Source organism: Carassius auratus, chromosome 8 (assembly GCF_003368295.1).
Source record: "Carassius auratus strain Wakin chromosome 8, ASM336829v1, whole genome shotgun sequence".
Taxonomy (NCBI): Eukaryota; Metazoa; Chordata; class Actinopteri; order Cypriniformes; family Cyprinidae; genus Carassius; species Carassius auratus.
This window is the reverse complement of record NC_039250.1, coordinates 10,576,896-10,591,540: the sequence shown is the minus strand read 5'-3', so window position 1 is coordinate 10,591,540 and position 14,645 is coordinate 10,576,896. Positions and strand designations below refer to the sequence as shown.

The 14,645-nt window shown below is 37.2% G+C and overlaps 2 protein-coding genes across 2 annotated transcripts; both read left to right on the top strand.

Moving 5' to 3' along the window:
- The first annotated feature begins 524 nt into the window (after nucleotides 1-524).
- LOC113107977 (perilipin-2-like) lies at nucleotides 525-4,877 on the top strand. The gene is made up of 8 exons (XM_026270818.1): nucleotides 525-664; nucleotides 1,718-1,784; nucleotides 2,059-2,254; nucleotides 2,362-2,444; nucleotides 2,527-2,758; nucleotides 3,640-3,986; nucleotides 4,107-4,325; nucleotides 4,442-4,877. The coding sequence occupies exons 2-8, from the start codon at nucleotides 1,719-1,721 to the stop codon at nucleotides 4,544-4,546; spliced, it is 1,248 nt and encodes a 415-aa protein (XP_026126603.1). The 5' UTR covers nucleotides 525-664; nucleotide 1,718; the 3' UTR covers nucleotides 4,547-4,877.
- Nucleotides 4,878-5,936: 1,059 nt separating this feature from the next.
- On the top strand, nucleotides 5,937-12,530 carry LOC113107998 (AN1-type zinc finger protein 5-like). Its single transcript, XM_026270845.1, has 6 exons — nucleotides 5,937-6,064; nucleotides 8,380-8,581; nucleotides 8,698-8,803; nucleotides 8,980-9,104; nucleotides 11,499-11,606; nucleotides 12,302-12,530. Exons 2-6 carry the CDS (start codon nucleotides 8,422-8,424, stop codon nucleotides 12,448-12,450), a joined length of 648 nt encoding a protein of 215 aa, XP_026126630.1. The 5' UTR covers nucleotides 5,937-6,064; nucleotides 8,380-8,421; the 3' UTR covers nucleotides 12,451-12,530.
- The last annotated feature ends 2,115 nt before the right edge of the window (nucleotides 12,531-14,645 follow it).

Below are 14,645 nucleotides of genomic sequence, written 5' to 3'. Positions count from 1 at the left end.
TTTAATCCACTGGTTTCCAATCTTATCTTGTTTGGTTGTCGTCAGAGTTGTAAACACCACTGACATGGAGGGACAGGCCTGGATTGTGGACCAAGTGGCCTGTCAGAGCCTCAAAAACTCATTCTGTGCCACTTAAGATGTAGATGTTTGGTCACACCTCAGATGAACTCAAAAGGTTCATGATAATGATCACCGGTAAACTTCCAGAATCTTTATCAGCCCCCTGATAAATCTGGTATAAAGGTCCAAAATATTGTGAGAATACATGGCTCATTAACAGGATAATATGATGTTATAGTATACTAGATTATATTGTGTTCTCTTTTAAGACTATTGTATACAAGAGGGATTTTACAGTAACAAAGGTATTTAATAAAAAAGAAAAGAAAACTATACTTCTTTATCAGCAATAATGTAATAATTAAGATGATAAACTTTCTAAGGCTCTAAGGAAATAATGAAATAAACTTAAAAAAAGACAAACATTTAAAAGTTGTTACCAATAACTGAGGGTAGTTTCATAATAAGAGGTTTCAGAAAGGCTGATTGGTCTGTTTTAAAGAACTCCGCCTAACGTTGCTCTTTTATTGCATCAAGTTGACACAGACAGCATTACACACTTCTACTGAACGTGGGTCAGCGAAGGACAACGGATCAATAACAGGTCAGTCCATGTGACAGCTGTCTGAAAGAATGGGAAAAAGGCTATAGTGTGCGGGATGGAAAATAATAATCACTTTTCCTAGGTTAATTAATGTGATGTCAATAGACATATTATTCTCAAAGGGCGCGAGTTTACGATTGCGTTTTTTATTCCTAAGTTTTTTTTTTCAAGCGCACTAAAAAACCCGCCTCAGAAACAAAAAGCTTTCAGTTTTGTAAACTACAGTATGAGAAATGAGTCCACTGTAAAATGATGGTCTACTATTAAAGTAAGTTGTCTACCGTTTCGGTCTCGTCTATCTGTCAGATTCCACACGGAATGGCGCAACAATAAAATTCCTCAGGAAGTGGGTGAAAGTTTACTGCCCTTTCTTTCCTCCGTTCAACGCTCTTGATTTGTCATTACGAGAAATAACAAGAATGACGACTATACTATCCTACTAACGCCCACTTCTTTGAAGTGTAGCGAAGAGATGATTCATTTGAGAGCGGAAGTTGAAAATTATTTACATTTATTCATTTAGCAGACACTTTTATCTAAAGCGACTTACAAATGAGGACAGTGGAAGCAATCAAAAACAACAAAAAGAGCAATGATATATATACTAGATTATATTACTCACATAATTTGTTAAAGTTTTCTTCCTAGGCTCAAAGATAGACGTTTTTCGTAATTATAAATAAAGCATACATAGTATGACACCATATAAGTTATTAATTATATCATTAGTTATTTCACAATACGAATTTATTATATTACCTATATTATATTATACAAATATCTGCCGTCATTTGCTTACCTTCACGCTGTTTCAAACCTGTATGAGTTTCTTTCTTCTTCTGAGCACAAAATAAGATATTTTGAAGATTGCTGAAAAAAGAATGGAAGTCAATGGTTTCATTACCACCATAAGGAAGAAATTCATACAGGTTTGGGAAAACATGAGTGTGAGTAAATGATAACGGAGTTCAATATTTGGTGTACTATCTCCTGTGTTTGTGTTTATGAGATGGATCTCAGTTTTTCTGATTAATACCGCAACATCTTCCACAGAATGGCAGATAACATGAAGACAGCAGAGAAGGACACAGAGGCATCACAGGCTACTCAGGAACAACAGGTTGGTCGCATGCTTTATGACTTACGGTTCACAACAGAAGTCACTATGAAGACCTACAGACAGTTTCATAACAGAAGTCACTATGAAACACTGAATGTTTAGGTCATAAGGAAATGATTCTTGCATAAAGTGACATTCAATTTAGTGCACCAATCTGTAGAAAAATGGTTTTATGAACACTTCAGGAATTCATTCTGCTCTTTTTCATAAATTAAGTTCATTCTACATTGTAACTGAGAATAAACAGCAACAAACTTTAACATTTGTGTTTCAGAGTGTGGTGTCCCGAGTGAGCAACCTGCCGCTGGTGAGTTCAGCTTGTGGTGCGGTGTATAATGCCTACAGCTCTACTAAAGATAGTGTGCCACTCCTGAAAGGAGTAATGGAGGTGGCAGAGAGCGGGGTGCGCACACTGGGCACTGCGGCTTCAACAGGTTCCAAACCCATACTAGACCGACTGGAACCACAGAGTAAGGATCTTAGTCTTAGATGTAGTGTGGTGTCTATAATTTGTGAAGTTGTTCCTACTGGTTTTCGAATAACAAGTTGTTTTTGTGTTTTTTTTTCTCTTGTGTAGTTGCAGTGGTAAATGAATATGCCATTAAAGGGCTGGAGAAGGTAGAAGAAAACCTTCCCTTTTTACATCAACCAGCAGACAAGGTAAAGTCTAGACTGACTTGTTCTGCATAAAACTTGAAGCACCTTAAATGCTATATGAATCAGCATTGTATTTCCATTGCAGCTGGTATCCGACACAGTGGGCATGGTGTACCAGTCAGTAACAGGAGCAAAGGATGCTGTGGTGGGGGCTGTGCTGGGTGGTGTGGAAAAGACACGTATGGCTGTGGCCGGTGGCATAAACACTGTCATGGGGTCCCGTGTAGGCCAGATGGTCAGTAATGGTGTAGATAAGGCCCTTACCCAATCTGAAGACTGGGTGGATCAGAACCTTCCAATCAGTGAAAAGGAGCTTGGTGAGTGTAGATGCACTTTAGACCCGGTAACATAATAAAAAAAAATAGATTAATTATTCTAGTTAAATGTAAAATTACCTAAAACAATCCCAAAATGTTTCTGAAATCAGCCTTGGGATTGAATACACATTAGCACAATGAAATGGTGAAGAGCACATTCCTGTTGGAAAGACTTTTTTGTTTCAGTTCTGGCAATAGGGAATGCAGTGCAGTGCAGAAAACATTTCACTTTCAAGTCCCACTATTGCTTTGTTACCCAGAAATAAAATTAAAAACACACTGACCTGAATCTCAAATTGTTTCATACAATAAAACACTTTATTTCATGTATATTTATATTTATGTATTTTATTATATGTATATACAATATTGTTCAAAAGTTTGGATTCAGTCATTTTTACAAATATATTTTAATGTAGAAAGCATGGATTAAATTGTTCAAAGGTGACAGTAAATGTATATACATTGAAAGAAAAATCTATTTCAAATAAATGCTGTTCTTTTGAACTTGTATAATGGTTTCCACAAAAATATTTAGCAGTCTAAATGTTTTCAAAATTGATAATGTGATGATATTAAGAAATGTTTTTTGAGCATCAAATCAGCATATTAGAATGATTCCTGAAGGATCATGCGACACTGTAGACTGGAATATTGGCTGCTGCTTTGCATTCACAGAAATAAATTACATCTGAAAAGATATTCAAATACAAAAATGGGTTTTTAAATTGTAATATTATCTCTGTATTCTTGGTCAAATTAATGTAGTCTTGGTGAGCATAAGAAACTTCTGAAAAACATAAAAATATTTGAATGACCTCAAACTTTTGATATGTATGAATGTAAGATATTGACACCACCAGTGTTGTTTCTGCCTACAGCTGCGCTGGCTGAACCAAGACCAGGTGAGGAGGAAGGATTCATAGTAACTACTAGACCCAGCTATTTTGTCCGCCTGGGTAAACTGTCAGCCAAAGTTCGGGAGAGGGCGCTTGAACAGTCTCTCATTAGGGCCCGCAAAGCCAGAGACACTACGCATGCAGCTGTGACTCAAATGACCAGCACTATGGACCTGCTGGAAAGTGCCCGGGTTACCTTGGCCAGTGCCAACCAGCAGCTAGGAGGTGCTCCGGAGCAGTTACTGCAAAGATGGAAAGAATGGAAGGAAGGGCAGCCCAAAGAACTGCCGGAGAATGTAACAGCTGAGACAGAGAAAGACAATGAAGAGGTACAGTTTGTATTCTACTTGGAATGCAATACAATATACATCTATGAATATTCATATGTCTTACTTCAGACTGTCTATCAGACACATTCTCAATGTGTATGTGTGGATGCCTCCTCATAGGAGATGGAGTCGAGAGCCCTGACGATGGTACGGGGTTTGAGCGATCAGTTGAAGGTGGCTTGTTCAGGGGTTGTGTCCAGTGTACAGGGTCTCCCAGGCACAGTGCAGGAACAGCTTCTGAATGCTCGACATACAGCTGGAGAACTCCAGGCATCGCTGAGCAGTACCAAAACACTCACACCCATGCTCTTAGAGCAGACACGGCAGCAGATTGCTCAGGTATAATCAATCTGGGTGTATGCAGTTTTGTACATAGCAGTTGTTGAGATCTATTTTATTCTATTCTAGAACTGTATGTAGAATTTAAATGTGTAATGTATATTTTCATTTAACAGGTACGACAATCACTGGATGGAGTGGTGGAGTACCTTCTCAATAACACTCCTCTCAATTGGCTGGTTGGGCCTTTTGCACCTCAGAAAACAGAGAAAGGTGATTGAAAATGCAGTACAATTTAAATCTGATGTTTTGATGCAGAAAATGTAATACATGGTCAAAATTGTTGTATCTTGTATCTATTTCCATTTAAACAAATAACTAGTGTTAACTGGAGTCTTTAGACTCACATTAAATTGTTTATATTACAGTATAATGAACATAAAATGTCAAATTATCATTTCATTAATGTCAGTATTCTAAACCAAGCACTAAAAGCACTACCAGGTAGAGTAGGAAAGTTTTTGCTGTGTAGCATTTAAAAGTTTCTTAATTAGCCTATTTAAACACTGAATACATGTACTTTCTGAATAAAAGCAAACCATGCATACTTCACTGGTTTTGTAGTTCGTGATTTTCTTTTTATAACTCTTGCAAAATAGATATGCAGATTTTTCTAAAATGCACAATAAATGGATCAATGAAAAAAAAAAAACTTTCTAAGAAGGTATTTCTTTTGTTACCATTTGTGTTTGCTTCCTGGTCACAAATTAAGGATTCTAAAGAGAGGTCATGTTTTATAATGAACAATTTCAGCATATTAAAGAATATGTATGCAATGTCACAGAAGCCAATTCATCTTTATAGTGAGTATCTCTGCTCTGCTATGCTCTTGGGTGTAAGGCAAGACACGTAGTTTTTTTTCATAAACTGGTCATTTTTTTCGCCTACATAACATGTCTTATTTAAGACTACTGGAAAGAAAATGGTTAAAATACACATTTAATAGATTATTATTATTATTATTATTATTATTATTTTACATTTGATCTATTTACAGCTGTACATATAAATTATGCTACATAAATTCAAAAGCAAGTTTTATCAAAATGAGTTATTTCTCACACACTGACCCGGAAATCTAGACTTCACCAAAACGTAGTTTTATTCCTATCTATATTGTGAAGATTTGTTTATGTATCATTCACTGTGATTTATGTAACATTTTATTCCTTAAAACATCAAAGGTATTTTTTTTTTCTTGCTCCTGACAAAATTTTCTGATTTATGTAGTGATAAAAGATATTCCCGCTGTAAAACAAACAAACAAAGTGAAACAAGAATTTTCAACTCTATCAGAAGTGGAACAGGCAAAAAATAAAACTTTATAAACTGTGAATATAATATTAGGCTACAGCAACATGTGGATGCAGCTAAATGAATAATTCACAGAGAATGGAGCTGAAATAGGAAGCTTTGACACTGAACTTGAAAATGAAAGCACACGCATTCCAAAAAATTGCACATGACCATTTTGCCTTCCCTAATATAACTGCATTTTCACCCAAATGTTTTTTTTCTCTTTTTTCAAACAAATAAACTGCATGTTATATAAATACCTGTGGGCTGGACTGAGGAAAGTGTGACGAGGTTTCGATGATGGCCAAAAAAGAAATGGTGACGTCACACCCGTTGTTTCGGATGACGTTTAGAGAAGCAGGCCGCACGCGCATAGCAGGAACTCTTGTCAGATTTCTGTGGATCAAGGTCGTCGATTTTCCCTAAGTCACACGGAAATACGGGTAAATATTCGAGCAAACGGGGGTTTTAAGCCACCGCAAGTGGTCGTGGTACGGTCTCGAGGTTCTAGCTGTCCGTTTTGTGTGCGTGCCATCACGTCAGCTAGCCGTTAGCAGAGCTAGCGCGTTAGCCTGGCTAATTCAGTATCACAAACAAAATTTCTTTTCACATGGTCAGCGATTTTAACGCGGTCAGCTGTGAGTAATATTGACTACTTTCGAAGGAAAATGTTTGCTTTCGATGTCGCTTTGACGCTGACACCAATTCAATTTGTTGTTTGTCGCGGTCCTCGGGTCAAAGACAAAATGTTTTTCTAATTGCGGAGCTGTTCTCAGCTGATTTTTCCTGGACATGGTCCAAAATAACCTTATGTATTCCCCGTTTGCTTGGTAATGTGCCTTTTCAAATAGTTAAGTTAAACTACTATTTCAAAATTAAACACCTACTCGTTGTAATTTACTCGAATTGAAGCGCAATTGTTGTGGGATTGTAAATCGTCATTTGATCTGCATACTGTACAGATGTCAGTAAGTTAACCTGGATCATTCTTTGCTTTTTTGGGAAGCAAAATGCGAACAAAGGAACTTTTGTTTTCGTGCAGCACATTTTCAGCCTGTAGCAGGGTCACCAACAAATAAGTCAAAGGGTTTAAAGTTGGGTTAAACAGTTTTCACCAGTTTCATTGATAAACCTTGTGTCTTCTCTCTTTCTAAATAAATATTTTATTTCATAGCCATGTCAAGAGTAAATAAACAACATAAAATGGATATTATTTTTTACATCTTTTCAGCAAAGTCAAGAGCACAAAAGATATCAAATTTGATGCATTTAATGTTAACCGTGTCTGGCATGTGTTATGAGCCAGCAATTATACATTTATAGTTTTTAATGTGTTTTAGTTTGTAACACTTCATTTTAAAGTGTCCTTGTTACACCTTATATGTGTTTATAGTACTAACTTTAAATTATACCTAATTATAAACAATGAACCAAACTAGGTCTGTGTATTGCCAAGAATCTGGTGATATTTATCACAATACAGGGGCTGTGATACGATTTATTGCGATACAATCCTATATATTTTTAGCAAATCTGTCATAAAGAACAAACCACCATATGCAAACCTTAGCAATAAATAAACAAAAACAATTATTTAACCAGAACACAGTGGGATCTGCATTTGTATTAATCAGTCCCTGTAACATTCAACGTTATTGAACCACTTTTTGTGCAGTATGAGTAAAAGGAAAAAAAAAAAATTAAGTGCTTGCAGGATCGTTTAGTTAAAGGATACTCCACCCCAAAATTAAAATCTTGTCATTAATCACTTACACCCATGTCGTTCCAAAAAACGAGGCTTGTTACTGTCCCATAGACTGCCCAGTAAGTTACACTGTCAAAGTCCAGAAAAGTAAGAAAGGTGTCGTCAGAATAGTCTGTCTGCCATCAGTGGTTCAACCGTAACATTAAGTCTTTCATACCTTTCTTGACAACTTACTTGGCAGTCTATGGGACAGTAAAAAGCCTCCTGGTTTTCATCCAGAATATCTTAAATTGAATTCCGATGATGAACTATAAAAGCCCAAATGATGGAACATTTCAGCTTTGTACAATGAAAAAGGGACTGGGACAATTCTTTCATCCTCCATTACTAGCAGCAAGCTCGTGCCCTAGTGCTAGTATTTCCTCTCACTCAGACACTCAATATTTTCTTACACCCCAAACCAAACCCTAACTCTGTAGCAGTTGCATATTGCTTATTAATATTGCCCAGTACTCATTTTTGAAGGACAATTTACAGTGGAACCAAATAGTTTTGCTCAACAATGAAAATTGTGTCATTGCTTATTCATCCTTATGTTATTCCAAACCTGTATGCTGTTTATTTCTTCCAAGGAACACAAAAATAGTTTTCACATCTTCACATTAATATTTTCCATACAGCAACAGTACGGAGTGACCATGGGCTGTCAAGCCACAGAAAGGACAAAAAAAGCACCACAAATGTCTATGACTTATATTCAGTGTATTCACACAATGCTATGGTAGCACACAAGTTTTATAACGTTTATGGTGCTTTTATAGGCCTTTTTTTAAGCTTGATTTCCAGTGGATACAAATTTTTATGGAAAAGATCTATGTGAAGTAAATTTTTCTGTTTCATAGAAAAAAAAACTCATATGGGTCAGGAATGACATCACGGTGAGTAAATATTGACAGTAAAAAATATTTAGATATTATTTTCCTTATCAGTCCCGTTCTGCCACCTAATGATAAATATGCTTATGAAATACTAATTCTTAAATCCGAATTCTAGGATCGCCCTCTCCCGTCCCCCTTACCCCCCTTCTCAAACAGCATGGCTCAGGAGACAAATCAGACGCAGGTGCCAATGCTTTGCACTATGGGATGCGGTTTCTATGGTAATCCTCGCACCAATGGAATGTGCTCTGTCTGCTACAAGGAACATCTGCAGAGACAACAAGGAGGGGGACGAAACAGTCCCCCAGGTGAGAAAGGTAGGATACCTAAATGGTTTACATGGCACATGCACCTATTGTATTAGGAATCAAACATGTTCACTCAGTTTTGAGGTTAAGCAGAGTTCATTGTTAGGTTCCTCCATTTCTTCCAGCTGCCACATCTCCTGTAGGTTCCCCAGGTGCATCTGCGGTAACAGTGGAGTCCACCCCTGTACCCACTACAGAAGCCGTTACCCCTCCTGAAGAACGCACATCTAAGTAAGAAGTCCTTTATAAATCTGAGACCGTGCATGCTTCAATTGGTACAGCTTCAATAAGTGCAAAACAGTCTGTAGCTCATTGGTAATCTCTTAATGAGCACAAGCTGCTTATGATGATATAGGAAGGAATTATAACAAATAACCCCTGTATTTGGTTTAATTGTGTTTATGCAGTAGTTCGCCCAGTCCAGTAACCCAGCAGATGACGGCTATGAGCATCTCACAGGACACAGCAACCACTGATTCAGACAGAGCGGAAGTAGAGGAGGAAGAGGAGGAGGGCTCGTCTAAAAGCACAGGTCTGCTGAGTCTCATATATGCACATTGTACAAAAATATTCTACTCCGAAAATATATTAGAACCTTTTGAAAAGGTCTTTCCCGGAAGAAATTTAGAATTTTTTATTGATGATTAAATTGAAAGATTCCATATCATTTTTATCAGTACTATTGTTGTTACTTCTATGTTTTTGTATAGTGATTGCTTCTTAATTTTTTTTTTTTTTTAATACTATTGTTAATGATACATTGAAATGATTGTTAATGTTGCCATGAATATAGCCTAAAATGGCGTTAAAATATAAATACATTAATACTGAATTATTTTCGGGGTTATTATAGTTAAAGGGTTAGTTCATCCAAAAATTTAAATTCGTCCATGTTCTGCTCGCCCTCCAAGCATGCAAGGTGTATGTGACTTTCTTCTTTCAGAATAATCCAATCGGAGTTATATTAAAAATTACCCCTTGCTCTTCCAAGCCTTTCAATGGGGTAAGTGAAAATAAGTTTCATTTACTAAAAAAATTAAAATGTTGCGGTACCAGGTTTTTTTTTTTTTTTTTAAGTACCAGTGGTACCCAGTCAACCCGGTTCTTAATGTTATATCCAAAAGATATGCAGATGCACTCTCTTCATAAAAGTTTTGAGAGATGGCGACTTCAAAAGGAGGAAACACACCAAACTAACAAAACACTTTAAAGACAGACACCCAGATCAAATGAAAGAGTTCAAGCAGGTAAGTTTCATTGTGTTTCCCATACATTGATTTATTTGTGGCGGCCTGGCAAAATATCAAAACTGACCACCACAAATAGATTTTCCAAAAGGCTTTGACTTCGTGAATAGACATGAGCATTGCGTGTGTCAAAGTCGAAACCCAGTGTGGGTGACTTTATATCACTGTATTTCTGAAGGAAACTGTCTGTCTTCAGAAAATGATGGATGTAATTTTTATTTCATCTTGCTTGTAATGCCTGAGCAGTGTTTGTGAGCACTGGCTCAGTGCTTATTTGATTACAGCCGTTTCTGGAGAAACCTCTCTCACCCGCTGTACAAGCGCCTGCTGATGTATGCAGACACAAATAGAGTGCAAGGCATTTTTAAATAAACGTGTTTTTGTTTTGCTTTGGTACCGAGAACCGTGGATTTTCAGTGGTATTGGTACAGAACACTGAAATTTTGGTACCGTGACAACACTACACGCATCTTTAATAAAACATCCCTCACACGGCTCCAGGGCGTGAATAAAGGCCCCCTGTAGCAAATCCATGCGTTTTTGTCAGATAAAGATCCAGATTTAAAATGTAATAAACAAAATAAAATCTGCTGACTGTGGGATGCGGAAGACGTGCAGGTGGATGATGGAAGACGTATGCGTCGCACACACTTTTCTGGGAAACAAAGTTTCCTTACTTTAGCAAAGAAAATTAGTCTCCTCTTGGCTTATTTTGAAATCCTCCAACGTTTTTCTTTACAGATCCTTGTTTTGTGCTTCTAATTCGTGACCAGCGTTTTGTTTTGATCTCTCTCTCCACGCTTGTCAACAATCACTCAGCGTTGATGAACTACAACATCCGCCTGCACGTCTTCAGGTTCCACACAGTCAGCAAAAGTGAGAAAAAAAGTGTTTATTAGGTTTGAAATCTGGATATTTATCTCACAAAAATGCATGGATTCACTACAGGGGGCCTTTATTCACCCCCGGAGCCGTGTGAGGGACGTTTTATTACAGATGCGCGCAGTTTTTCACGTCTTCTGAACTGTTGACAACAAACACCCTCTTACCCCATCGAAAGGCTTGGAAAAGCAAGGACATTTTTTTTATTTAACTCCGACTGGATTATTCTGAAAGAAGAAAGTCACACACATCTAGGATGCTTCGAGGATGAGTAGAAGATGGACGAATTTTCATTCTCTGTGAACTAACCCTTTAACTAATGCTGAAACTATAAAATGGCTTTTGTTCCTTAAAATGAAAAAAGCTTTAACTAAAATGAAATTAATAAAAACTATAATATACAATAACAGCACTGGTCATGCATGGTCTCATCTTTTATATCAGTTGAATAATTATTAGCAGTGTATAATGTGTTAAAAAAAAAACATTAATTTTAGTTGCACGATGCAATAGAATTCAAATTTTCTATATACATTTTCTAAATATCTTATTATTGTTTTTAAATTACTTTAAATTGTACTTCTTGCTCATTAAACCATTGCATACATACCAAAATGTTCAACATATCAAAGATATCATTGGCAGATTATTTTAATATTAAACCAGTTGTTAGTAGAAGTATAATAAAAATTCTTGGTTATTAAATTATAATTTGTGGTTTTGATTGATATATTTGAGATTTAATCTTGTTTATAAAGAAATAATCTGTCAAAGGCTGACCATTTGTTTAATCACAGGGCCAGTAGGGGAAGCTACACAGCCTTCTTCAGATGGAGATCAGACTCCTGACAAGAGCAAAAAGAAGAATCGATGCTTCACATGTAGGAAAAAAGTTGGCCTCACGGGTAAGAACTAAGGGAGAAGCTTTTTGTTTCATGAATGAGGGCTGGGCCACACTTATCTTTGAGCAGTTTTCAAACTTTACAAAATATAGCATATAAGTTAAGAGAGTCAACAGATCTCCTCCTAGCTCAAATATATTTACTTTTTTGTTAGGTCTTATTCCCATTTCTTTCACAAATACAACGATTTCCCTACATGCATGTGTATTGATATTAATAAGAAATGTTTTTTGAGCACCAAATCAGCATATTAGAATGATTTCTGAAGGATCCTGTGACATTGAAGACTGGAGTAATGATGCTGAAAATACAAGGAATAATTAGCATTCTCATATATATATATATATATATATATATATATATATATATATATATATATATATAAATGAACATTTAAACGTTTTTATAATACTTCACTGTTTTTTTTTTTAGCCAAACATTTAAAAGGTAGTTTATGATTATTTTCCAAGATCAACCTAGTTGCTCATTTATTTCATGAAAATATAAATCTGTCAATTTGAGTTAATTTGTCAAGTTTCTGTGTAGTCAGACAGCATATTGCAAGTTAGTGCTGCATTTCACATGGTCCTGCTGGTATCCTGCCTATTCTTTAGAGACCTCAATGTTAAAACTTTCATACCCTTCGGAAATACATTGCCGACTGAAAGACTGATTCCACTTTCCTTTGTTTCCTGTAGGCTTTGACTGTCGCTGTGGTAACCTGTTTTGCGCTATCCATCGTTATTCTGACAAACATGACTGTCCCTACGACTACCGAGGAGCCGCTGCCGCCCGCATCCGCAAGGAGAACCCCATCGTTGTAGCTGAGAAGATTCAGAAGTTATGAGGACTGACAGCTAAACGAGCAAAAATAGTTTGACCTGCAAGTTTTGGAACCATGGCGCTGAATAACACCATTCTAAACTGGGTTCATGTCTTCATTGTAGGATAAGGTGGGTGGGGTTGTAGGGTACAGCCCCTGCTTGGCCACTCCCTAAACTATCATCTCCCTGTCTCTCCAAGAAGGCCGGTGTAGGGATGTGTGTGTGTGTGTATGTGAGAGAGTGAGTGAATGTGTGACCTGTTGAGAGATGTGTGTGTGTTTTTTTTTCTAGAGAGCCAGGGAGAAGAGGGATTGGTTGTCATGTGGGCATCCATGTACATCGGGGGGAGGGTGGACTCTTTAGTTTTTACCCTGGCATTGATTTTGTTAGAATATTAATATTATTTTTTATAGGAGCCCTGAGATGTGGGATCAGGAGTCCGATTGTAAAGGGTGGGTGGGGTGGGCCATCGAGAGGGAATTTCTCTGATATTGCAAAACTTTGAAGAATATCGATTTTAATGACTACTCCTACATTTACCCATGTAAGATTATTTTACTGTGTAATATTTTTTTTTCTGATGAATTATCCCGACACGTCAAATCCCAGCCTGTGCATTTAAAAATATTTCTCTTTTATATATTGACTTATCATGCTAATGTTGGGTGCATGAATAGTTATTGGATGGGTTTGAAGGGGGGAGGGGGTGGTGTGTAGCAAGAGCCTTGACATAAGCGAGTGACTGAGTTTTTTTTGTTTTTTGCTTTTCTGTTTTAATGAGTGTATGGCATCAGAAGATCTATATTAATATATTGTACGTAGCTCGAATTGTGTGAATGCATTCTATTTATTTTGTATTATCATTTGGTTGGTTGGTACTGGAGGATTGGAAGCATTTGTTCCAAAAAAAATTCAATAGGTTATCCCTTAATTATATTTTTGTCTATTTACATATGCTTTTAAAAAATAATAATATAGTTCCTGATGGAGTTGGGCTTTTCAGAATCGAAGCACAAGATCGTTCTTCAGTTTCTTCGCACAAACGCATCAAAAAGTGCAGTTAGTTTAGGCTCCTCAGTGCTGTCCGGAACCTAGCAGGCCCGTTATTGCTAATACAGCCCAGTGATTAACTTTCTTTTTACCTTTGCCATAAGAGCAGCAAAGCTTCATGAGCAAAGTATTCGATAACCACCAGCAACAATGCATGCTCGCACAAATATTAGGCCAAATGCAGAGTTTGCTACAGAAGCATATTAACATTGCAACACGAATGTAAAAGAAGCGTCCCATTGCTTGGGCGAATGAAGCCTGCTTTCCAAATGAACAGGATTCTAATGTAAATACTATGTGGCTTCCATTCAAAAATAGAATGTTTGGGAAAGAACGGGAAAGATTCAGCTGTTTTGTGTTTATGTAGTGTTTATTAACTACCCATACGTAAGGAGAAAGGTGCACTATGGTGTTCTGTCATCCTTTGAGTGACTCGTGTCTTTGTGCTGGTTGGTTTTAATTGATTTTATTTTTATTTTTTAAAGGGCTGAAACAACCATTTTGTATTTATCCTCCGTGTGGTCCAGCAATCTTCCCTCATAATGTTTCTTGATTTTCTGTGAATCTTATACAGTCCCTTGACTTGTGTTGATGTATCTGATTTGAAGTCCTGGTAATGACCTTGCTGCTTTATTAAGGAAATAACCTGAGCTTTAATTAGCACCGTCTGTGATTGCAGCATTATCCTCGGTGGGGCTGCCAGCTCAAGAGGGCTTTTGTGAAAGGCAGGTGTAAGTGGCTCAGCGAGCTGGCATGTGTACATGCCATGCTTGGCTGAGCCGGCATCCTGACAGCCTTTTAATGAGGTTTGGATCTCACGCTTTCTGTTTCTGTCTGCACCGTTTGCTGGAGGATAATCCTACCTTTCTAGGGTTCGAGTGTAGGGATCCAGACAGTGTTTGGGAATGCTAGACTCCAGTTCCTGGTGAGATTGTTGTAGTGTGGTGGGCACAAAACTGTGAATGTAGTCAACCACTTGACTATGAAGCTCCATTGGGTTAAAAGCCAGTTGGTCACCTCTATTGTTGCCTTCAGTGTCTGATCAGACTGTTGGCACTGTATGCCAGTGCATTAACCCTTAATGCTAGCATTAAATCGCCTTCATTGCATGTTTCATTGCAAAATAGCAAAGAAGTGACTTCTTCCTTACATGTAATTGAAGAAGAAT